General features: G+C 37.5%; 2 protein-coding genes across 4 annotated transcripts; both read left to right on the forward strand.

Annotated features, from left to right (window-relative positions):
* Positions 1-10,220: 10,220 nt before the first annotated feature.
* LOC116201696 (beta-galactosidase 1-like) lies at positions 10,221-17,850 on the forward strand. 2 transcript variants are annotated; one of them, XM_031533064.1, is made up of 19 exons: positions 10,221-10,666; positions 11,177-11,272; positions 11,357-11,469; positions 11,604-11,670; positions 11,775-11,867; positions 11,974-12,117; positions 12,801-12,889; positions 12,995-13,100; positions 13,178-13,265; positions 13,885-14,003; positions 14,101-14,262; positions 14,915-15,093; positions 15,335-15,444; positions 15,649-15,758; positions 15,858-15,968; positions 16,190-16,300; positions 16,391-16,596; positions 16,690-17,026; positions 17,236-17,850. In XM_031533064.1, exons 2-19 carry the CDS (start codon positions 11,177-11,179, stop codon positions 17,344-17,346), a joined length of 2,352 nt encoding a protein of 783 aa, XP_031388924.1. In that variant the 5' UTR covers positions 10,221-10,666; the 3' UTR covers positions 17,347-17,850. The 2 variants fall into 2 exon arrangements, with proteins under 2 accessions (XP_031388924.1, XP_031388922.1); XM_031533062.1 differs by having other exon boundaries at positions 10,221-10,640.
* A 263-nt stretch (positions 17,851-18,113) lies between these two features.
* LOC116201699 (disease resistance protein At4g27190-like) lies at positions 18,114-24,568 on the forward strand. 2 transcript variants are annotated; one of them, XM_031533073.1, is made up of 7 exons: positions 18,114-18,375; positions 18,743-19,012; positions 19,373-19,563; positions 19,727-19,830; positions 19,999-23,639; positions 23,738-23,849; positions 24,121-24,277. In XM_031533073.1, exons 5-6 carry the CDS (start codon positions 21,409-21,411, stop codon positions 23,811-23,813), a joined length of 2,307 nt encoding a protein of 768 aa, XP_031388933.1. In that variant the 5' UTR covers positions 18,114-18,375; positions 18,743-19,012; positions 19,373-19,563; positions 19,727-19,830; positions 19,999-21,408; the 3' UTR covers positions 23,814-23,849; positions 24,121-24,277. The 2 variants fall into 2 exon arrangements, with proteins under 2 accessions (XP_031388933.1, XP_031388931.1); XM_031533071.1 differs by lacking the exon at positions 24,121-24,277 and adding an exon at positions 24,292-24,568 and having other exon boundaries at positions 18,117-18,375.
* The last annotated feature ends 7 nt before the right edge of the window (positions 24,569-24,575 follow it).

Raw genomic sequence — 24,575 nt, forward strand, 5'->3', positions numbered from 1 at the left:
TAACTCATTAAATGTTATTTTCTTTTTTATTAGGATTTTCCAATCAAAACGTGTGAAAGTTATCAATTATTTCAACTAGTAATAAAGTTCGTGCGTTGCACGGAATAAAATGTGATATTTTTCTTTGCTAATTTTATTATATAAAATATTTGTTTTGAATTGTTGTGATAGTAATTTATAATTGCACATCGAAGAAATTATAATTTACAATCTCTAACAATATGCTATTAAGACATATAATACTAACAGTAATTTAATTTTCACGAATAAGATAAATGAAAAAAATATAAAAAAGAAAATTTAATATAAGTCTTGAAAAATCCAATATTGTCAAGATTATGTATAAAAATTAAAATGAAAAATTCCGACCACCGCAAAATGATTATTTGTCTTCAATATTGTCATGATTCATACGGTATTACATCTTATATTATGTTAATACATACATAAAATCGAAGAATCCAAAAATTTTACAAAAGTTTATCTTTGAGAAAAAAGCAAAAAATTAAGGTGTGTTTGGTTTTAGAGTTGAGTTTTGATTTTAATTGGGTTATAATGATTGTGTTGTTAAAAAGTGTGAAAAAGTAATGAATAGTTGAGAGAATTTAGTATTTAAAATTGAATTGAGTATCATAGAGTTGTATGTGAGTTTATGTATGAGGCCCACCTTTTTAACTTTGAATAGTTGATTTTTGTTGTGTAATGAGTAGAGTTAAAGTTAGAGTTAAAATCTTAAAATTCGATTGCGAAACCAAACGGAGTAAAGAACTCACCGTCAAAAGTCTAATCATAGATGTACTAAAATAAACTCGCATGCATGCAATGTGAAAAATTTTAAGGGCTCTATTGGTATCAATATTTTTTCATAGGGACATTGGTCACAGTTTATGTGTGATAGCTCTGTTATTGATAATAATAACAAATCATATCTATATCTATAAAAAATAATATCTGATTTATTTTTGAAAATCAAATATACAACACATCATCATATCTATGAAAATATGATCTAATTGTGTTTTTGAAATATGAATTATATGATTTGTTTTATCTAGATTTTTTCATAAAATATTTATCATTTAGAAAAAAAAGAGAATGCCTAATCCCGAAGATCTATATCTATATCCATATGTTTAAAAAAATTAAAAGTTCATTTTTAAAAAAGCTTAAAAGCCCGAGAAAATAACGACTAAGCCAATAAACCTATATTTATATCTTTTGAATTTTTTTAAAAAATAAAAAAATTAAACAAAGCTAAAAATCGAGAAAATAAAAGAACGGTCTCACAAATCTATATCTATATATTTAAAAAAACTAAATTTTGTTCTTTTTTGTGAATAAAAATTCGTTTCTAAAAAAACTCAAAAATTGAGAAAATTTCATTTAGATGGAGTAATTACAGGCCATCTGATTGGATCCACCATATTATTGCTTATATATATATATATATATATATATATATGTATATAGATGTGGAAAACAATTAGATGTAAGGACTAAGGAGCATTAATCAGGTAGCCATGGCTTCCGATGCAGGAGTTTAGTAGAATTTTGGCTCTTCATGGATCTTTCCCTTGATCTCGACTTCCTTCCAAAACGAAATTAACAAATTATTTATAGAATTATAATATCACATTCTCAATATTAATATACGTATATATATATATGTGTGTGTGTAGATGTACATTACACGTCCAATGAAATCCGACGTGGCTACAACATTAAAATTCCATCACAAGAAATTGGATAGCAAATGAGTGGAACCTGAGATCCACACATTACCCTTTTATCCACTTTTTATGTGCACTTCTATTCGGAAAAAGCTCATGCAAATGCCACGACCAAGCACAGTTGGAATGGATCAAATGAAAGAAAAGTGATGTTCCGCCCCACAAAATCCGTTGGATCGAGTACTATAGATGTTGACCCCTTCTTTGTGCTATCCACAAATGTGTGTGTGTGGCAAACTCATCCATTACATGTTCGCGAACAATCCAATCATCGTACTGCTATTATTTCATGTTTAGCATGATAATTCGGCCGACATTAATATAAATTATACCTTAAAAGTTGCGCTCGCGTGGTCACACTCTTGTTCGTAATCAATCTCCCCTGTCAACCTGATTCATGCACGCATAGAATATGTTGTCTTGAGTTTTATTGTGCTCATAGTGAGTTTTTGTTGATTGGCAGGATCCAATGGGAAACGATACATCATGAAGATGTGCGAGTGATTCTCTATTGGATTGATGGCATTCAAATTCAAGACTACTCGAATGTTTGATATTAACTTTGTCCGTGATGAGCTCCGATTCTTTATTACATAATATTGTTCGAAGAACGAAGAAAAATGGAGACGGGGGGGGGGGGGGGGGGGGGGGGGGGGGGGGGGGGGGGCGCGCTCGAATGCTTCTAGCCGCGTGCAGCCATTCCCGACCCGAATGTTCTCGTCGAACCCATCATTATCAGATGTAATAAATACCATTCAATAGGCCTTGCTTTGTCGGGCTTTGAGGTTATCATCCTGCCACGTAACCTGGGCCCACTGGGTTTATCTGACATGGCATCCTCATCTCCAAAGCCATTCAACCAAAATATATAGCATTAAAGAAAAAAGAAAGAATTATTGCATTAGAAGTATAAATGGCTGATTTTTTTTTGGAAAAAAGACAAAAAAAACCTGATTTGGAGTCAGGACAAATCGTATCATATTATTTTATTTGAGACAGTTAGTTCTATTGTGGTTTGCTCCGTTAGACATAAGGGGTTACCGTGTTAATTCTTTTTCCATTTTCAGTTCTCAATCTTTAACATTTTAATCATTTTGATTTAAAATTGGCAGTCCCGATCCCTCTTTTTCTTTCAATTTTCTTTATAGGATTAAAATGAAACAAAATGAAAAGTTGAGGATAGGAATGATAAAAGAAAAAAATAAAAATAAAATTATTAAAAGGTCGAAGATTGAGGACTGAAAATGAAAAAAGAATTAACACCGTAACCCCTATGTCTAACGGAGCAAACCACATGGAGATTAATTGTTCCAAATAAAAAAATATAGTGCGATTTGTTCTGATTCCAAATAAATTGAAGAATTTTTATCGTTTTTTCCTTTTTTTTAATAAAATAGTCACTACGCTCAATCCAATCGAAAATGCTACTGTAGTTGAGGCCCAAGGAAGGCCCAGTAAATGCCCTTTTCGTATATAAAATAATATAATTTGCAAAAAAGTACCACTGACGCGATCGAAGGCTGAGATAATAGGAGCTTATGGGTATCTTCAATATATTCTGAGACTAATTTCGTGAGAATTTTGGTTTTGTACTATCATAAATTTCTTCCATTAGTTTTCAGATTCCTGTATTGCACGTAAAATGCATTGCTATGGAACAATGTCCTCGTGGTCTTGAAAAAATTTATGCCTGACATGATTGAATCCCGCGGTAAAACTGAAAACAGGAAAAATTGTTCAGTTTCTTGCCCGCGGCTTGAGAAGAATTCTAAAAATAGTTCATTTAAGTGCAATTTTGGAAAAAGAAGAAGAAGGTGAATTCTGATAAAGAATAGAGCTATTTATTGCAGTGATTATACATAAATGATATACCACATGAGTACAATCAATCCTCATCCATAGACAAATCACTTAAGATATTTTTTAATTGAACGTGATTATATGTGCTTCAATTAATGGCCTCTTAGATCGATCTATCCTTCAAGTGACTCTATGCATAGAGAAATTAGGTATAATTTGGTGACATGCATTTTTATCTAAAAGTCGAATGATTTTAAGTTTCATATTTACTCATTAAATTATCCTTGTCCTTTATTTAAATATATATACTTTTTATGTTAGATTCATGAGCTCTTTTTGTATTTGAATAAAATTATTTATTTAAATATATATTTTTTATATTAGACTCGTGAGTGATGAGCTCTTTTTGTATTTGAATAAAATGATTAATATATGTAATTTCTCATTTTCGAAAGTTGCTGTTTTCATGATAATCGCTCAAATACTGGCAATTAATTCACAATTTCAAATCGATTTAGTTGGCCAAAAACAGAAAAAGAAAAAGAAAAAAAGTTGACATTAGTTGTTACTAGATGTGGGCCGTACTCCCCTGCATTGCAGAGCACGTTGTGTTTGTGTGTTGCTTCCGGTGATCAAATCACTGATATGAAAGTTGATGATCCAATGGGGTCGGCTATCAGTGGGGCCAAGCTACTCCATTGGGTCCACCGTTCACTTACGCAATGCAATAGATTATTACATAAATTATTAAGCTCCAATTATCTTTCAGATTTTATTTTTTGGATAAGTATTATCTTTCGGATTTGGTTTTTCACGGTAATAATTTTTTTTACATCTTCCACTGCCTCACGGCTAGAATGAAAATCTCAAAGTTCATGAAATGATTTCTGTAAGACTAGATAATCAGTTATAATTTTCGAGCAATGAATCGTAATCGAGACTCGCATAACACATTCTCGCAAAAACTAACCGTCTTCACTGCCCTCTGTGTATATGCACTTAACACTAACCGGCCCTTTGAAGCCGCCATGTAATTGAAATGCAAGTCATTATGGTCGTGATTGGTCCATAAAATACTCACGGCTATACTAATTGCATCAAATTTCAATAGCAGATGATCTAATTCGTTGAATCCTCCTGAGATAAAATGTACTGAATCATAATTTTTGTGTTAAATTCCAGTTGGCTTAATAAAGGGTCATTAAATGTAATCAGTGAGTTGGTGGCTGAAATCTACAGAGAAAAAAAGGGTCCACTCCACAATCAAAGGGAAATTTTGAAAAATTTTGTCAATGTTTGCTGTATAACACTTAGCTGTAGTTCACCAAATCTCAGAGACAGACTGAGACATTCACATGACAAACGTTATACATGCATACATATATATATATATATATCATCCATTAGTCGGCCTCATCTTTGTTTGCTGGGGAAAAAAATGAGGCCGGCATAATTTATAAACAAGAGCAAACATAATTAATAATAAACCCTTAATATATTATATTTAGTTTTTTTTATTAGGATTTTGTTAGTATAATATATACACATAATCTTGAAAAAGATATTCATGTAAGAATTTTTTTCCTTAAGATATTTAGGTTGCATTGGACGTGGAAACAGAAAAATGAATAAAATGTATTTTTTTCATGTGCACCGACGATCCAATTTGGTTTTCGTATAGATCCCTTTTTCAAGGTCTTCGGAAAGCTGTAAATATATATTTTCATATTGGCATTGCGGAAACGACTTATATAGATTAAGCATCATAACTCCTTTTCAATTAATTTTGCTCGCTCACTTAAATTTAGAAAAAGCATCTTTGGTGCATTGAGCCATGAAAATCAAGTATACCCATATTGAAGGAGACAACTAGCATCTTCTGAAGCAAATAATTAATTCATAAAACATTTCTTAAAAATATCCTATATATATCTTTCTGATTGAACTTGCTCCATCAGAATAGACATGCATTGACAGGAAAGTTAACATAAGGGTTAGTCACACATGTATAGCTTTTAATAGTCCCATAAAAATGAATGAATAACCCCGTCAACCATCCTTAAAAAGAAGTCATTCAATTATCAAGAAATTAATACAGTAAGAAAAGAACGATAATAATCTTTTTAATTTGATTAATTTCACGCATGATAAACATGTTATATCTTTGTATCTCAACTTTTTCACGAAACATACTCTTTTTTTCTTTTTTTTGCAAAAGAAAAAGGATTTTAAGCTAATAATACTCTTCTTTAAGAATAATTATTTTTCCAAGAAAAAAAAAGAGATTGAAAAAAAAAATTTCAAGCTATTTCAACCAAAAATTGGACCTCAATGGCCTGTTTATTTTCTCAGTTAAAATTATAAAAATTTTAACATTAACTTTAACTCGACACACTACACAACAAAAAACACACGTTTTTCAAATTAAATTTATAATCCTATTTCATTTATCTTTTTTCACAATCAAAATCAACGTTATTTTAACTTTAAAATCAAACAGCACCATAAATTTCTGTGTTTGATGGTCACCTACATGATGAAGACCCCACATGCCCATCAATAAACCAGAAAGGCCTGTCCTTCTGATCTATCTACTTAGGCAATCACGATGGCTTGAAAGATCTTCCCCTTTCAAGACTTGTGCTCTCTCCCCCACTTTTCCCCCCATTAGCTTTAGTTAGTTGCATTTTTAATCATCACCTATATGGAGTTCGTATCATGAGATATAATCATAAGCTCGGCAAGTTCAGGACCACTCGAATTCATCCGACGAACCCTTTCACAACAAACGGATCGATTAATTTCCTTTTCCTTTTCTTGATTGGAATCTCCATTCAACATAAGAAGACCAAGAAAGAAAAGTTTTGTACGAGATACAAATATCATTGATACAATACGACTGATTCTGAACGGAAAAAAACTGAGAGACATGATAATAATCGGCTCGAGACCAGGTTTATAATATTCCATTAAGATATGAGTGATGTTCAACAACCTTCACTGTACATTTGAGTGCTAAATAGGCTAAATAAGAGCCAATTTCATATAGGAAAACAAGTTGTTAGCTAATAAAAATTAAAATCCACCAAAAACAATATCATTTGGATTTTGAGAAAACTTGGAAGCCGAGGGAGGTTAGGTGCAATCTGTTGTTGTAATCATGCATGTGGGGGGGATGAGTGGACGCAAGCTTTTCTGTCATGGATATTGCTTTCTTTATCGGACTAGTCTTTGTAACAGAAGCTACTAACGGAAATCACTATCTAATTCAAAAGTAACAATAAATTAACAATATTAAGAACAAATATTTCAAAGACATTTTCCTATTCTTTTAGGCTAAAAGGGACATTTTTTGTGCGTGTACTGGTATCGAAAAGCCAATAGCTCTGACTATTTAGTTCAATTTGTGTTGACTCATTAAAGATTAAAGGGCCGTTTGGATTTAGAGTTAAAGTTACTTTGATTTTGATTGTGTAAAAGGATAAATGAGATGTGATTATAAATTTGACTTGGGAAACGTGTGTTTTCGTTGTATAGTGTGTTGAGTTCAAGTTAAAATTTTTGAATTGGGAAATGTGTATTTTTATTGTATAGTGTATTGAGTTAAAGTTAAAGTTAAAGTTAAAATTAAAATTATTGAATTCAGAATTCAAACGGGACCATAGTATGAATTTTCTCAATTTATAAAACTCGAATACATAATCTTGTTATGTTTTTCTTTACTTTTAATTATGTCTTTCTCCTCCCGGCAAGTAATCCATGCCTACATATTCTTTTCCCATTTCTCAAAGAGAAAGATCCCTGATTTCCCCCCCCCCCCCCCCCCCCCCCCCCCCCCCCCCCCCCCCCCCCCCCCCTAATCTTCTCCATATAACCACCTTTTCATACACATTAATCATTGGGTGGTTGCGATGAATTTGACGATTGACTTACAACAGTCCAGTAGTCTTGCAAGCAATTTCAATACAACGAGCTTGATTATGTAATTTAGTTGTGAGATATTGAGATATAATAACCGTTTAATCTAAAATATTAATATTATTAGATAAGGGATGTTTTAATTACATATCATTACATAAAACTATTTTTTTTTTGGGGGTGAGGGGGTTGTTGTTGAGGAGGGAGCACAGTTATGGTATATCAAACATATGTTTTGATACCATATGAGATATTAATTAAAAGCCAAGAACCATTCAATATAAAAAAGTTAATTTTGTTGGACACGGTGTGGCTTAATTATCTATTATCATTACTAATATTATATCATAATTTTGTGCACATTGTTCAAATTCATCTTCGATTTAATTTAGATTTTATTTTTCTTTCGGTTACGAGGAAAATTTATGAGTTTAATACAAGAAAGTAAAAAAACTAATAAATGAGTACAAGTAGTCTTACTATGATAATCAAACCTGAAATTTCTACCTATCTTCGTAGGGTTTCAATTCAAATGACGATTGATTTACATAAAAAAAACTATGTAGATCACATGCTATTCATAAAAAAGATATAGATCATATGCTTGTAATGGGTCTCAACTCTTTGGAGGTTCCTACTTGTTCAGTATGGCGGATGACATTATGCCATTCATTTAATGAGCTATATATACATACATGAAGATTGCCGCATTTTTCTTGCTTTCTTAATGCATATGCAGACATTAATTTTTTTTAAAGCTTACATGATTATTGTCTCCTTCAATAACTCATCACATGGAGATGACTTTTCCCCAACCATAGGTTGTCCTAGTAAGTTATAATAAGATCGTAAGTATATATTAAGACCACAAGTCATTTTCATCATTTTACAAGCGACTATTAATGCTAGTATCAAACTTCATGTCGTGCTTCCTAGCCCCCCCTTTTTTTTTGCGTGCAGTTCCTGGCCGTGCTTGTTACACCTATAGCACCGAGGTTAGAGTGATGTTTTCCTGGATCGAATATACGATCTAACTTTGATGGTCATATTCTCATCTTAAGCAAATAAGCATTGAAATGTGATTTCCTATTTTAACTAAACAAATTCATTTTATCAAATACTATTTACGACCAAATTTATAGTTGGAAGTCCACCGATAAAACGTATGATTGTAAAAAATTACCTCTTAATTGAATAAATTTGTTCCAATCTGAATTAATCAAGTTCTATTCGAATTCCAATTATTAGTAAGAGTTGTATGCCAAAATGAAGATTTTACGGTAATTGATTGGAAAAAAATTATAGTAGTCGTTGTAATTTTAAAAGTTAAATAAAAACAGCTATTATAATTTTTTTTCAATCAACCATCTTAAAATCACCGTCAGCATAAAAAAAAAATATTTATGAATGAGTCGGAATTTAATTCAATGCAAAAATCGACCCCGTGACATGAAAAGTTACAAAAATCTACGAGTCACTGCCGTAATCTCAGGACGATTTATGCGGCGCGTGATGAATTCTCGACAGACGAGGAGCCATTCAAAATCTTCCGGTGGGAAACACGCGCTCCTTCGCGCGTGGATTTAAAAATAATCTTTATAATAGATTTTTTAGCCAATTAAACTGGAAGGATCCGACCGTCCGTCTTGGGAAAGCGTTGCGATCGGGGAAAGAATCAATGCGCGCTGTCCATTACACAACAAAAGCGCTTTACCAAAACCGCGTTTGGTTTTTATTGCAAAATCCAAACAATACCTGAGCCTTTTATCTAATTAATTTATTACTTGTTTTATTTGAGATAGATCCTAATTGACATTTTAACAAACCCATGTATTAAGATTGTCTTAACCCAAAAAATAGAAATAAAAATAAAACAGAAACAAAAGAGAGAGGATGATCACCTCTATACTAGTGGAAATTATCGATGTGAAAGAAAAATACAATTTCCTATTTTCATCTGATGAAATATTTTTTGAAATTCGATGGTCTGATATTTACGTTATGATAATTATTCCCCTTGAATAAAGTTTTAAATTCGAATTTTATAAATAGAGAAAATTTTTAATTGTGAGAACTTTGTTTCTTAGTAAGTTAGACTCGTCTCGAATTAATTTAGTCGGAGCACGTTTGAAATTCTATATATTAAAGTAAATATCGAAAAAAAAGACATGTTACATGTTTCGTTTGATTACATTATCTGGAAATTTGATTTTCTGTAAAATTTCATATTGCCCATGAACCCTGCCAATGTTGAGTGTTTCTTCTTTTGTCTTCTTTCATTTATCAGAATTTTCTTTCATGAAAATAAATCAATCTATTTTTCTTCTATTTCATGAAAAAAAAAAAGAGAGAATCAGAATTCACTGTCCTCTTGTGAAGATAGAAAAGCTGGATAATTTTTTTGCCTTTCCCGATTTCAACGATTCCCATGTTCAGTCTGTGCCAAGTGCTCTGTTTGAAAGGGTAAAGGCAAGACCTTTGCCTCCAAAACATGACCTTAACCTCAAACAAAAACATATTACCACATTCTTCTTGACATTGATGAACGTTGTTTTACTTGAAAAAGCCAAGGAATCAAGAAATTAAGAGAGAGAGAGAGAGGGAGGGAGAGAGGGGAGGGAGAATAAAAAAGCGATTTTTGAAGGATTGGGAAGCTCATCTGCTTGTCGTTACATGTTGAGTGGGACCAAAAGCTCCGCAGCGGAAAAAGGTCCCGCTTTCACTTTCAAAACCCTCTATGCCTGTGTGTTTATAAGCACCATTTCCCTGAGCTTATTCTCACCACACACACTCACTTAAGCTCCTCTTCAGAAACTATTAAGGCCCATTGTTCCCATTTCTTCTGTGTGTTTTCTTTCTCCTTCTCTTGCCATTTTCCCTTCTCAGGAGGAAACCCAGAGAGAGCTTCAGAAGCATAGAATAAAGTGCAGCCATAAGGAGGGAGGAGGAGGAGGAGGAGGAAAGAGGGCATATATTGTTGCCCCTTTCTCTGGGGGGTTTACTTCTTATGTTCCAATGATGGGTAAAAAAAGGGCTGATTTTGTAATGTGGGATGTGGTTCTGGTGTTATTGGGTCTCTGGGTTTTTACGGTCAGAGCCTCTGTGAGCTATGATTCGAGAGCCATCACAATTAATGGGCACAGGAAAATCCTCATCTCTGGGTCCATCCACTACCCCAGAAGCACCCCTGAGGTACAAACATATGTTCTCCCACAAATGTAATTCCTTTTCCTGATCTTTTTTTTTTCTTTGTTCTTTGTTCTTTTTGTCTTGCAATGTGTTATTACCCAGATGGGGCTCTGTCTTGTCCATGATGTTGATTCCATGTTTTGCTTCCAGTAAAATTTTTGGGGAGGTTGCTTCTTCAGAAGACATGTCTCACTATTTTTCTCGTTCTTCTTGGAAAAAAATATGCATACGAGTACAATATTTGTATCTAAATAGCTTCAACATGGAAGAACAAAGTAAAAAGATTCCAGCAAATAGCTCCATTTGCTGCAGTAACTCCTTTTTCTTTTGTATATGTGTTTCATACTGTTCTCTTTTTTCAATTCTTTTTGGTTATGTGAGAACAGAGGTTTTCAAACTAAAAGTTTTCCTTTTTGTACCAATATAGTTCTTGGTTTTTGATGGAATGAGCTCATTTCTTCACTCAATTGTAGTTAATTTTCTGGTAAAAAAATTTAAAATTATTTTATTTTAATTAATCCTAGTTTTGTTTTGGGCAGATGTGGCCAGATCTCATTCAGAAGGCAAAAGAAGGTGGCCTAGACGTGATTCAGACTTATGTCTTCTGGAATGGGCATGAACCTTCACCTGGCAAAGTAATAACTAAATCGAAAGAAACATAAAAGCTCTTCATTCTATTGGAGCTTTAGAAAGATTCTCACTTGCCTATTTTGGTGCAGTACAATTTTGAGGATAATTATGATCTGGTAAGATTTGTTAAGCTGGTGAAGCAAGCAGGCCTCTATGTCCATCTCAGGGTTGGCCCTTATGTCTGTGCTGAGTGGAATTTTGGGTAAATATTTGACCTTTCCTGCAACCAGAAATAGTCAAACAAAGAGCACTTCTGTTCATGTTCTGTTTTTAGTTTTGCTTGGAATTCTTTTCTGCTTTTCGATGAGCTAATCAGTTGTGTGTGCTTAATTGCAGTGGATTCCCTGTTTGGCTGAAATACATCCCTGGGATCAGCTTTAGAACCGATAATGGACCGTTCAAGGTTAATATTCTTCATCCCTTAATGTTGAACTTTCTTAATATCATCTTTGGTGGTGTGGGACTGAACTAGTTTCTTTTGTTGTGTTTCTGTACTGTCATTTGAAGTACTACATGCAAAAATTCACAACCAAGATAGTCAACATGATGAAAGCAGAAAGGTTATTTGAGTCTCAAGGGGGTCCAATAATTCTTTCCCAGGTACATAAAAGAACCTTTTACCTTGTACACTTCTACTTGGTGGTATGGTGAAATTGTTCTGGGAAGAATAAAAGAGTGTATATTCTCTTTCGTTGTTCTGTAACAGATTGAGAATGAATATGGACCCATGGAGTATGAACTGGGCTCCGCTGGTAAAGCTTACACAAATTGGGCGGCAAAAATGGCTGTGGGCCTAGGCACTGGTGTCCCGTGGGTTATGTGCAAGCAAGACGATGCCCCTGATCCCGTTGTAAGTAAAGGACATTTTATTTCTTGTATCATAATCTGTGACAGGTCTTGGTTAAACTTCAATACCTTTTATCTTAATCTTGGTAACTATATGTCTAGTTATGTCATATTTCTATCTGGCTTAGTAATGAAAAATGTTTCTAGTTCTCTATTTCTGTTTTCCCAGATAGTGGGAAAAAAAAGTTATTAAATTAGCAAACGATTTTACAGTTAATTAAAATTTGGGACTTGCTTTCATAATCTGAAAGACTGAAAGAAAATGATGAACGCGCGCCTGATAGTGATAGCTGGGAAAGTCTTCCATAACTACCAAACCAACTCAGCACTGGGCCCTAGTGGCTCTATCATCTTGTACTGAAATTGCTTCACATCTCAGTACAAGCAATACTATATTTTCTTTTCTGTCACTATATTTAACCTTCCAGCTCTTAGTCTACCCAAATCTAATATGATGACTCCTTTTGTTGGTGGTCTTGATGCTAGAAGGCCCTATCTATCCCTAATGGTCAAGGCTGTTATGAAGTATTAGGCCTCATTACACATGAAAGGACTGTGGCTTTCTGTGAAATATTAGTCCTCAAAGCTGTGCTTTATAGATCCTGATTGCTCACATCAAACTTAACTGGAAATATCTTCATCAAGATTTGTTCTTTAGAAGTCAAACTTTTCTGTTTGTTGTAACAGATCAACACCTGCAATGGGTTTTACTGCGATTACTTCTCTCCTAACAAGGCTTACAAACCAAAGATGTGGACTGAAGCTTGGACAGGATGGTAATGTGTTCTTGATCATCATACATTTTGAAGTTTTAATAGATGAGTCCTAAGTCAAATGTATTTTATTTTTGTTCTTTGTTGCCTTAATTTGCTTCTGTACAGGTTTACTGAATTTGGAGGTGCAGTTCCTAATAGGCCAGCAGAAGATTTGGCGTTTTCAGTTGCGAGGTTTATACAGAAGGGAGGGTCTTTCGTCAATTACTACATGGTACCAGTTGTTTGAATTTATCAAATCTTTATTTATTATTTCCTCCAAAGTCTGATGATATTTGCATTTCTTATCAGTATCACGGGGGTACAAATTTTGGCCGAACTGCTGGTGGACCCTTCATTGCAACTAGCTACGACTATGGTGCTCCCATTGACGAATATGGTATGCTCAATAAGATATGATCTCTTTTTCCATTATACAAGTAATTCTAATTGATTTAAAATGATTTTAGTCCTCCATGGGTTCTAGAAGGTTTCGCCATCATAAATAATGATGGTTTGATCTATTGTGGAGGATAAAGTGATTACTGGTTGAGAGTATTCTTTTCATTGCCATGTTAGAAAGATTTTGATCATAAGTCACAGTCGTTGATATAAGTTTCTTCAAAGATATCGACAGTTTCGAGTCGAATCCATGCACACACACAAAGAAAAAGAATTATTTGAAGAATATAATAAGACAAAAAAGAAAGAAAAAGGGTTTTTTTGGATAAACAAGTACTTTTACGTCAAAATTGTTGACTCTTTCAGTCACCCCTATTATTACAACATGACTGGCTGAACCCCATGGGATAGTTGGTTGCTTAATAGCAATTCGACATATGTCAGCATGTTATTGGACTGCCAATACCCCTCATTTCATGATATGGTTTCATTGAGAGGCTCAAGTAGTATGGATCCAAGAACATGTGTGATTGGTGTGCAAGGAAAACTGCTGCTTGAGTTATATGTCGATAAAATGCAAATTTTTAAGAGTATATTCTGTTTTCTCCACTTCCTAGGACTTCTAAGGCAGCCCAAATGGGGCCATCTAAAGGATCTGCATAGAGCAATAAAACTGTGCGAACCAGCTTTAGTGTCGGGGAACCCCACAGTGACACGACTGGGAAATTATGAAGAGGTTGCTTCAATTTCTCAAGAGCCTTGATTACTGTCCTGCAGAGTATAAACAACAGCTTATTGATCGTTTCTATTTCTGTCTTCCTTTTCCTCTGCAGGCTCATGTATTCAAGTCACGTGGAGCCTGTGCTGCCTTTCTTGCAAACTACAACCCGAGATCTTTTGCTAAAGTCTCTTTTGGGAATATGCATTACAACCTTCCTCCTTGGTCCATCAGCATACTTCCTGACTGCAAGAACACAGTCTACAACACAGCTCGGGTGAGAAAAAAATATTGCCCATCTAGTTTCATTATTGCTTGCGTTGAATCTTCTCTGATGATTAACAAAGAACAACAAATTACTGAAATATTTTGGGGATGAAATAACCTTTTTTTCCCCATTATTTTACCTTAAATGAGTAATTTGCCATGTGTTTCTTTCTTCATCGGGAGAAATTTTCAGATATTTGTTTTCGTTTTTTAGCAACCCTTGCATATGGGGCCGAAAGTAGCTGCTCAAAATCTGGATAAGTTCGAAAGGAGTGTATCTTCTATTGCCCAGTTCCAATGAGAAGAGGAAATATGATGTGGCATCAAGATTACAAAATGATTTGAGACCAAAATCAGATGACTGAATCCAAAAATATTATTTTCATGAATGTTCAAAACATACACTACAGGAGCTTTCTGTAAATTGCAAAAACAAAATGATTTGCGACCGAAATGAGATGACCAAACAAGGAAATATTCCTATTAATATTCAAAACATTTGCTATACAAACTTTCTGTGAATTGAAAGAACAAACTTGTGATCTTTAAGACTAATTCATACCAATTCAATAACTAGAAAAAGTTCCTGAAAGATGTAAATGGAACCCCTGCAAAGATGTTCATCTACTGTAATGGTATTATTAAATTTCTTTTCCATATAGGTGGGTGCACAAACTGCAAGGATGAAGATGACTCCTGTTCCTGTACACGGAGGATTCTCATGGCAAGCATACAATGAGGAGACAACTGCTTTTGAGGACAGTTCTTTCATGATGGTTGGGCTGTTGGAGCAGATAAATGCCACAAGAGATGTTTCCGACTACTTGTGGTACATGACAGAGTGAGTTAACACATTAAAATGCCTATGATCTATTTCTTTGCGATGTCATTGTCAGTTATCGCCTGTTTAAATAATAATCTGAATTCCCTTTTCCTTCAATCTTTTCACAAAATAGATGACAATTTTGTTATGCTTCTTGTCAAAAAGGCAAATATACATTGTCCATTACAGGCCTTACTTTTCACACTTTGATTTTACTCTTCCTATATTTGAAACGAATTGTTTTTTTACCTCCGTGTAGTGTCAACATCAACTCCAAGGAAGCGTTCCTAAGAGGTGGAAAATGGCCCGTTCTTTCTGTCCAATCGGCGGGGCATGCCTTGCATGTTTTTGTTAACGGTCAACACTTAGGTGTGTAGGCATTTATTCTTATTGTTATTTATATAATTATAAGTTTATTCTTTTTGGGCCCATGAATACCCTGAAGCCCATGGATCCAGGTAAGTCCATGTGCAAGCACATGTGTGGGTGTGTAGGGATTTTAACTCAAGTTAAAATTTTGTTGGTGTCTAAATAAGCCTAACAAGGCAACGTGGTTTGCTTGCTTATTGTCAGGAAGTGCGTATGGAAGTCTAGAGTTCCCCAAACTAACTTTCAGTGAAAGTGTAAACCTTAGACCCGGTGTCAACAAGATCTCTCTCCTGAGTATTGCTGTTGGTCTTCCGGTACTCTCTCCTCTCAATCGCTATATATATGTGCGTATACATTATTGACAGATGACATTGAGCAAAACTGTTGACACTTTCGTTCTTGCTCGACTCTAGAATGTGGGTCCCCATTTTGAGCGATGGAATGCCGGTGTTCTTGGGCCCGTGACACTATATGGTCTGAATGAAGGGAGGAGAGACCTGACGTGGCAAAAGTGGTCTTACAAGGTCTGTCTATTCTCTCGTTCTCATCCATTTTCTATCCTTTTACTGATTTTTGCAGCTTATATCAGTAACTAGAACTTTCATAGTTTGTGTCTTCCGTCTCTTTCAAAACATGGCGAAGGACAAAAAGTCTGTTGGTTTTGCACTTTCATATATCAGTTTTCACTATGACGGAAGCATGTGAACTATCTTCGATCTATTTATGAAAAATCATTTTGGTCCAGGTTGGGTTGAAGGGAGAAGCATTGAGTCTTCATTCTCTCAGTGGGAGCTCCTCAGTCGAGTGGGCACAGGGATCTCTAGTGGCACGAAGGCAGCCCTTAACCTGGTACAAGGTGAGCATCCCTTGAGCTTGGGTAGTGCTATCTTGTGAGACTAGTTTGATTTCTAGAAGAGAGATTGATGTACCTTAATTTTCCTATCAGACGGTTGTTAATGCCCCAGCTGGCAACACGCCATTGGCCCTGGACATGGGGAGCATGGGCAAAGGTCAAATTTGGATAAACGGGCAGAGCATCGGTCGATACTGGCCAGCATATAAAGCCTCTGGAAGTTGTGGTTGGTGTGATTATGCAGGAACATACAGTGAGAAAAAGTGCTTGAGCAATTGTGGGGAAGCGTCACAGAGATGGTAAGGAACCTGTCATCTAAGAAAAAACAGAAAGTTGGGTGCAAGTTTTATAACTAATAAATAACTAGTGGTGATGACTCTGTAAAATCTCAGGTATCATGTTCCTCGTTCATGGCTCAACCCAACAGGCAACTTGCTGGTTGTTTTCGAGGAGTGGGGTGGGGACCCGAACGGGATTTCTCTTGTGAGGAGAGACATAGACAGTGTTTGTGCAGACATTTATGAGTGGCAGCCCACTCTGATAAACTATGAGATGCAGGCCTCAGGTAAAGTCAACAAGCCCCTGCATCCCAAGGCCCACTTATCATGCTCCCCGGGGCAGAAGATCTCCAAGGTTAAGTTTGCTAGCTTTGGGATGCCCCAGGGGGCCTGCGGAAGTTTCCGTGAAGGAAGCTGTCATGCATTCCATTCGTATGATGTCTTCCAAAAGGTATGTTTCATTCTCCCTTGCCTTTTGCCCATTGAAAAATAAGAGAATGGAAAAATAGAAACCTTTCCAATCTTTGGAGGCTAAATATGGAGGAAAAGATGTCCTTCTGAATAGGTCCCAAATGCATCTCTGCTCTGTAAAGAAAACTGAGCAACTTGAAAATGATTATTATCTTAATAAAAGCCTCATGCTCCACTTTCTTCTTGCAGATTTGCGTTGGCCAGAACTCATGCACCGTGCCCGTGACTCCAGAGATATTTGGCGGAGACCCATGCCCAAGCGTAATGAAGAAGCTCTCTGTTGAGGTCATTTGCAGCTAAGAAAACAAACCACGAAATTCCCACTTATTGAAGAGCTAAGGCTTGAGAAAAACCAAGTTCCCTCTTTTACCATCTCGGTAATTTACTAGCTCGAATCCGTTGTCCTTGGAGTCGTGCAGGGTTCAGCATCTACAGAGGTGAAGTTGTACAAAATTACACTAACACAGCACACACTCTTGTCCGCATGAAGCCTCTCACTGATTCTGATGATGGTGGATTATAGATTGGGATATATACAAACAATTATGTATATGTACATAGATATGTTCTAGTCATTCCTTATCGTATGATGAGTTGAGGGATTTGATGTGAACAAAGCACATTGAGACAGCCAACTGGAGTCCATGTGCTCTGTGGGTTTTAGGAAAGCCTCTGATTTCTTAATCATGTTCCCTAAGAATCAAATGTTCGATTTGCTTATGTTGTATTGAAGAATTGCTTCAGATGGTAATCAAATGAAGCCAATTGCTTCATTTATCTAATGGCATTTTCTGTTCATGGAAATGGGACATTTGCAATTTCATATGGAGTGGCAATTGACGGAGAGGAAGTATAGATTCTTCACCTTGGTGAGCACTTGAAAATCAAAAGATTGAGTTATGGTCCATGTTTTCCGCTTAGATCGGTTTATTGGTCCGATTAGGTTTCAAAAACTATGATTGCCATAGTTGTGAACAACAATTAGTGTGGTCTAATACGAGCGTCTCCACTGATAAGAAAAATAAGGTTTTTATCTGCAGCGGAGCCAAAAATACGATTTTTATTTTCTAAAAAAAGAAATCCAAATAAAACTGTGGACGGAGAACACCTTCACTTCTTCGGAGCAATTTCCTAGTCATTTCCCCGAAGTTGCCTTTCCAGCGTGAAAGCATTGATCAGAAGCTCGTTGAGGCCTTTTCTCTCAAACTAGCCGGTTTCACTCGGCTCATCTGCTTGGAAGATTTTTTACCTGTGCCAAGTTTCAATGATCTGCTAGCTTGTTGGAAATCTTTCCATTGGTGATCGCCCCATCTCTGGGAGATATTGTGAGTAAGTGTTTCTTTCTAACCAGTTTCGTAGTATATGGTTCGATCGTAACTTTGGGTTGGTGATTGATGGATACCGTGAAGGAACTATCTGAAGTTCGGCGTTGTGACGCATCCGAGCTTCAGCAGGGCAGTCTGGTTCTTTCAAAGTAAGCAGGAATAGATAGATCTGCCCTGCTAGGTGGAACGGCAATTCCAACAGCACAAGGGGAATGGAATGCTTTTATTTATGTCTTTCCCATGATGCTTTTTGTGCACGAAGCATTCCTGTCTATTATTTTTCCATTAGGTGTCTCAGCCAAGATAGGCTTTCTCCAAATCTGCAGTCTGATCTGGATTCATTCCTTTTGTTTCTTTGTCTGACTATGCAGGTCCAAGTGGAACCTAAACTTATCTAGAAGCTGGACAGTTCTAAGATATTGCAACTGAACCTACCCTCACCATCGGAAAGGGCAAAGTTCGGTACTGCATCCAGCCTGCTTGTGCTGCACTAATGTCCTTCCACGTCTGACATTCCTGCATATATAGTTGTCTCGACGTTTATCCGTAGAAACTACAGGCTTTGGAGGTTGGAGGGCTTCTTGACATTGTAGCTCAGGTAGCGCGTCCTGCTATCATCAGTCAAAGAGTGTGCGCTGAAGGTGAGGCGATCTCTGGCTTTGTTCTTCGTCTCATGCTACTTTTTTGTTTAGTTCTCTATCATGCTACTTACAGACAATCGACGTGCATTTCATAGAAAATCACTTGTACTTCAATTTAACAGTATCATTAAACTACAGATAGAGAGGTTAAGTCACTGGGATGGCTACATCATATATTATTTAACTCGGATAGAATACTTCCATTTCGTTGGGCGGATGACAACATGGTGTGACAGATCATCCTCGAGGGAACAGAGCTAAAGGAAATGAATGTATTAAAATGCTCCTATATACGAATAGTTGCGGAATCTGATGAGATCCTTGTTGCCATGCTCTGACTCTGTTTAAATGGTTTTTTAGGTGAGGGGAGGTCTGGCCAGTCAATGATGGAGGGGGATGGAACAAGGATGACCCGGGACTAAAGTAGCAGCGGAATCGTTATCATTGTTTGTTCATCCATTTCGCCGGAGAATGCTGCTCCAAAGTAACCTGGAACTATCCAAAGTCAATCAATTCTGAGATTATGGAGATCCAGCGGACCCTTTTTTAATGTAAGCAGCAGGGACCTAATGGTAATCCTGTTATCCTATTGGAATAGTAGCTGAGTCGCTCGTGAATGCGCATAAAGCTGTGTATTGCAGCCGACTATGCGCATAATTAAAAGCTGCAATGGAGCATGTTGTTGGAGTTGTGATATGTATATGTTTTCTGCAGATATTTCTAAGCCCTTGGGATAAGAAAAATTAGCAAGGCCTTTCCCACATTACAGCTGTGCCATTGCCAGTCTGCATTCTTCACTAGTAGACCAGTGAGTGAAGGTAAAAGGTTTCTGACTTGAAATGATCTTTTCTTGCCAATTTTCATTTTGTTTCCCGTAGTTTTGGTCATGCATGCGATGATTAGATTCATAGGATATGTTCCGCTTATGAGTTATGGAACATTACATGGTGTCACTGAACACAAGATCTTTGTTTCTGGTTTTACAGTTGCCTGAGGGTTAGTAGCTGGCATGGATAGGCCAAAGGGGGGTAAGCCACCGGATAAGTTCTGGGAAAAAGTTGACAAAGTCATATCGAATGAAGGTGAAGGACCTCGATGGAAGTGTAGGTTCTGCGACGGGAAATTTTCCGGGGGAGCTTCCAGGATAAAGGCGCATTTGGGTAAGGTTGAAGGCAAAGGAATTAAAGTTTGTGGAGGTAGAGTTGATGAAGCTACGGTGAAAGAAGCTGGGGAGGCTCTCGAAGCGTGGGAATCAAATAGAAAGAGTCCAAAGAGGAGAAGGATAGAAAATGGAACCGATACAGCTCAAGTTAACCCACAGTCGGTTGGCCAAAGCACCCCAAATGCACCACCGCAGGGGAGTCTGTATGCCATCCAGACAACAGGCCCACCTTGGCAATTTGCGCAAGACGACAGCTCTCATTTGTGCAGGAGTCTTAGGGAATCTGATATCAGAGCATTAGAAGATTTCTTGGATGAAACAGAGGTGGAAGGTCCATCAAATGCTCAAGGGGACATCAATAACCGAAATAATATGCCATGCCCAGGCTTTGAGACTAGAGAAGCTGACTGATCGGGTTCGCATCAGCACGACACTCTCCCACCACCACACATGCGGCCTGTGTTGGAGGATCATTGTAGTTCGATGGTACATGACCTGCAAGATGAAAATGCAAATGCACCATCATGCGATATCCAATCCTTGCAACCAGATATTTCTGTTCGGCTACCCATTAACGCTCGACCATCTCTTGCTGAAGGCACCCTCAATGTACCACTGCAGGGGACGACAGAGGCTAATATCTCTGAAGACAACCCAGTGCAAGATAAGCCCGATGACAACATTGTGCTCGAGCAACCCAATCATTTTGATCCGACACAAACTGATCCAGATCCCAACACTGAAGCCAATGAGGACATTGATTCTTCTGCGCTGAACTTGGTTGCACAGCGTGGGATGTTAGCGCCCAAATTAGTGGGTCGAGACCAGATTGTGGATGAGCTCTGGGGTTACTTAACAACAAATGATATATTACGCATCGGAGTCTATGGGATGGGCGGAGTGGGGAAAACCACAACCATGAAACACCTCTATAATAAAGTGCATGGCAGTGCTGCCTTTGAGAATGTATTCTGGGTCACGGTGTCAAAAGACTGCAGTATCCCCGAGCTTCAAAATAAGATTGCCAAAGCCATCGAGGTTCCTGACCTCTTCAAGGATGTTGACGAAGGGATGAGGCCAACATTGTTGTTCAACCATTTGAGCGAGAAAAAGAAGTGTCTAGTTATTTTAGATGATATGTGGCACCATTATGAGCTTGTAGACGTTGGTATTCCAGTCAAGAGATGGTGTTCGGCTGGTCCTAACAACGCGAGATCTTGGTGTTTGCAAAAAGATGTTGTGTCAAGCGGAAGTTGGACTTCGACCTTTATCTGATGAAGAAGCATGGGCATTGTTTGTACAGACACTTGATGGTCCTGATCTACCTCCTAGTCAGAAACATGTTGCTGAGGATATTGTTAAGGAGTGCAAAGGCTTGCCGTTAGCTATTGTTGTTATGGCGGGAAGCATGAGGGGAGAGGTCGAGGATCATGTGTGGGAAGCCACGCTGGAAAATTTAAAACAACCAGGAGTTCTGCAACAGAGTATGAAAGAGGATGTTTTTCCGATTCTGGTGCAGAGTTACAACCGCCTGGAGGAGAAGAAGCAGCGATGTTTTTCACTGTGTGCTCTATATCCCGAAGATTGGTCAATCCCTAGACCAGAACTGATAGAACTTTGTATTGATGAGGGGGTGATTCGGGAGGATAGGAGGCGGAAGATGTATAACGAAGGGCACAGATTATTAGATGAACTTGAAAAGGCGTGCCTCTTGGAGGCATGTGGTTTTGGCAGTAGCAAAGCAGTTAGGATGCATGATGTGATTCGGGATATGGCACTGCACATCATGAACGCGAACAGCGCCCCATGGATGGTGAAAGGCTTGGGTTTGGAAGATGTGCTGGATGATTCTGAATGGTTGCCTAATCTTCAGAAGGTCTCTTTGATGACGAATGACATAGAAGCAATTCCACCCTCTATATCACCAAACTGTCCTCAACTCGCAACTCTGTTGTTGAGTGACTGTAGGAGATTGCATGAAATCTCAGAACAATTCTTTCAGCGGATGCAGGGTTTGAAGGTTATTGCTTTGAGTAAGACTAGCATCACAAAAGTGCCAAAATCTGTCGGGACCTTGGAAAAGTTGAACGCACTTATACTCAACGGGTGCTCTCAATTATCTTGTATTTCATTCTTGGCGAAGTTGACCTCGTTGAGGAAGTTGGACCTCCGAGGGTGTACGAATATTAATGAAGTACCAGATGGTTTGGGGATGTTGGTTAATCTTACATATCTCCGCTTATCTGGCACGGGAATTAAGAGGATTCCAGATGGAGTAGTCTGTAAGTTAAAGAAGCTACAGCACCTTGAAGCGGATTATATTGCAGCGAGGGCAGAAGAAGTTGTAAAATTGAGGAAGTTGGAGGTACTCCGATGTCGTTTTGAAAACGTGAATGAGCTGAATGAGTACACACTGCATGCGACAACTCTAGAGTCATACATTCTCTTAATAGGAGATCGTACAAATGACTCTGCACTGTACGACTTTTGGCATGGTTTATTTCCATCTGATTCAGGACTTTCTAATTGTGGCAAAGTTATTTTTATGAATGTAGTGAGTGATATAAGAGAAACTTGTCTTCTGCCGAGAGACGTGGAGGCATTGGGGATTAGAGAGTGTGGGAGGATGTGGAATATATCCAGATTTATGGGACTTGAAGAAGTGGGTGGGAGTGGGGGACAGCCAGAAGAGCCAGAGGGACAGCTGGAGGAACGAACTTCTCCACCACCACCAGGAGACCACTTCCCCAGTCTCAAGGAGCTAGAGATTTTATACTGTCCAAATCTGAAGCGTCTGCTGGTGCCCAGACATAGCTGCAGTTCGTACCTTACGCAACTAGAAATGCTCAAAATACGCGGCTGTCACGAGCTGGAGAGTATGACAGTCAAAGAAGAATCACTGACATCATCAACATCACCACTGCCACCCGACGCTTTCTCCCAACTCCAATCAATTACCATTTCAAGTTGTGCAAAGATGAAGAGGGTGCTAACTCTTGAGTTATTCATGCTCCTCCCCAACCTCCAGACTATCATTGTTGATTATTGCGAAGAGATGAAGGAGGTTATAGGCGGCCAAGAATTAGACCACGGAGCCACCAGCAGCTCGTTCTTGTCCCCCATGCCAGCAGCATCTCCTGGCGATCAATTAAGTACAAGAAAGCTGACCTTGGTGTTGGACTACCTTGAGGAGCTGGAGAGTATATGCAGGTGGACCGGACTTCGGGATCTCATACATGTCATTGTGATAAGTAGATGTCCAAAGCTGAAGAGGATTGAAATGCTAGATGATGCTTCTCCTCCCCCTTCTCTTAAGGAGATAGTACTATCAGAAGATGTGGACAGAGGAAAACGATGGTGGGAATCTCTGGAGTGGGTCCATCCTGAGGCCAAGACTGCCCTTGAACCCTATGTGTTTGTTGATACGCTAGACAGAGGAAGAATTCCTTTACGAGAATGCCCGTCGTAAGTCACCTTGATTATTTCCGGACTTCTGTGTTTGTGGAAACTATACTATTAATCTAAAACACACTTTTTTTTTTTCTCTTTTTCTTTTTTTGCAGGGAGGTGGATTCATCCGAGGTGGATTCATCCGAGGTGGATTCACCTGAGGTGGATTCATCCGAGGGGGAACAATGAGTAGCATTGGATTGCACCATGAGATTCCTTATTAAGGTAATTAAAGTCCTCTAGTGTTCTAACCCCTCCATCATCCATCTTTTCTGTAATTCTCCTGTCATTCCCACACTTTGATGTGATGATTTTCTTGTTGGGGGATAATCTCATCAGTCATCTGATGCTTTGTTTTATATACCAAGCGCAAGCAGAAATGCCAATATTCTTGTATGCCATTACACCATTGATTAGTGTGTTTGAAGTGCACAAATATGCCGATGCATGTATATACGTTTATGATGAATAGAGCACTGAACCACATTTTATGCAGTTCTCCTGCTCATATTTGGCCTGGAACCTTAGGCATCACCACCCTGAAGTCATTCACTTGTGGAAAATTTTGAGCACTGTCATGGTTTATGCGGATCTAAGCTAATTCATTATGTTTTGTTTGCAAAGCCTCTCTAACCAAAATCTGAAATTTTGAAACCTGATTCTTCAGCTTGCTGCTGCTGCGGGAGATTGCGGGATTGTGGATAGCTTAAATGACGGGGAAGTCGGAGATAGAGAACTGCTGCTTCTGTGATTGTTGCTAAGGAGATTCTGAAACATTTGCTCTTTGAATTATCAACATTTGCTATGAAGAACTTCTATAATATTTGTGTCTGCCTGCTTTGCTAAATATTCTTCAGATATTAGAAAATCAACTATCGGTGAATGTCGAATGTGTCATTTTGTGGATGCGGTGAATTCTGCTGAATAAATTTATTGTTCTTATAGTTCTCC

Source organism: Punica granatum, chromosome 3, assembly GCF_007655135.1.
Source record: "Punica granatum isolate Tunisia-2019 chromosome 3, ASM765513v2, whole genome shotgun sequence".
Classification (NCBI taxonomy): Eukaryota; Viridiplantae; Streptophyta; class Magnoliopsida; order Myrtales; family Lythraceae; genus Punica; species Punica granatum.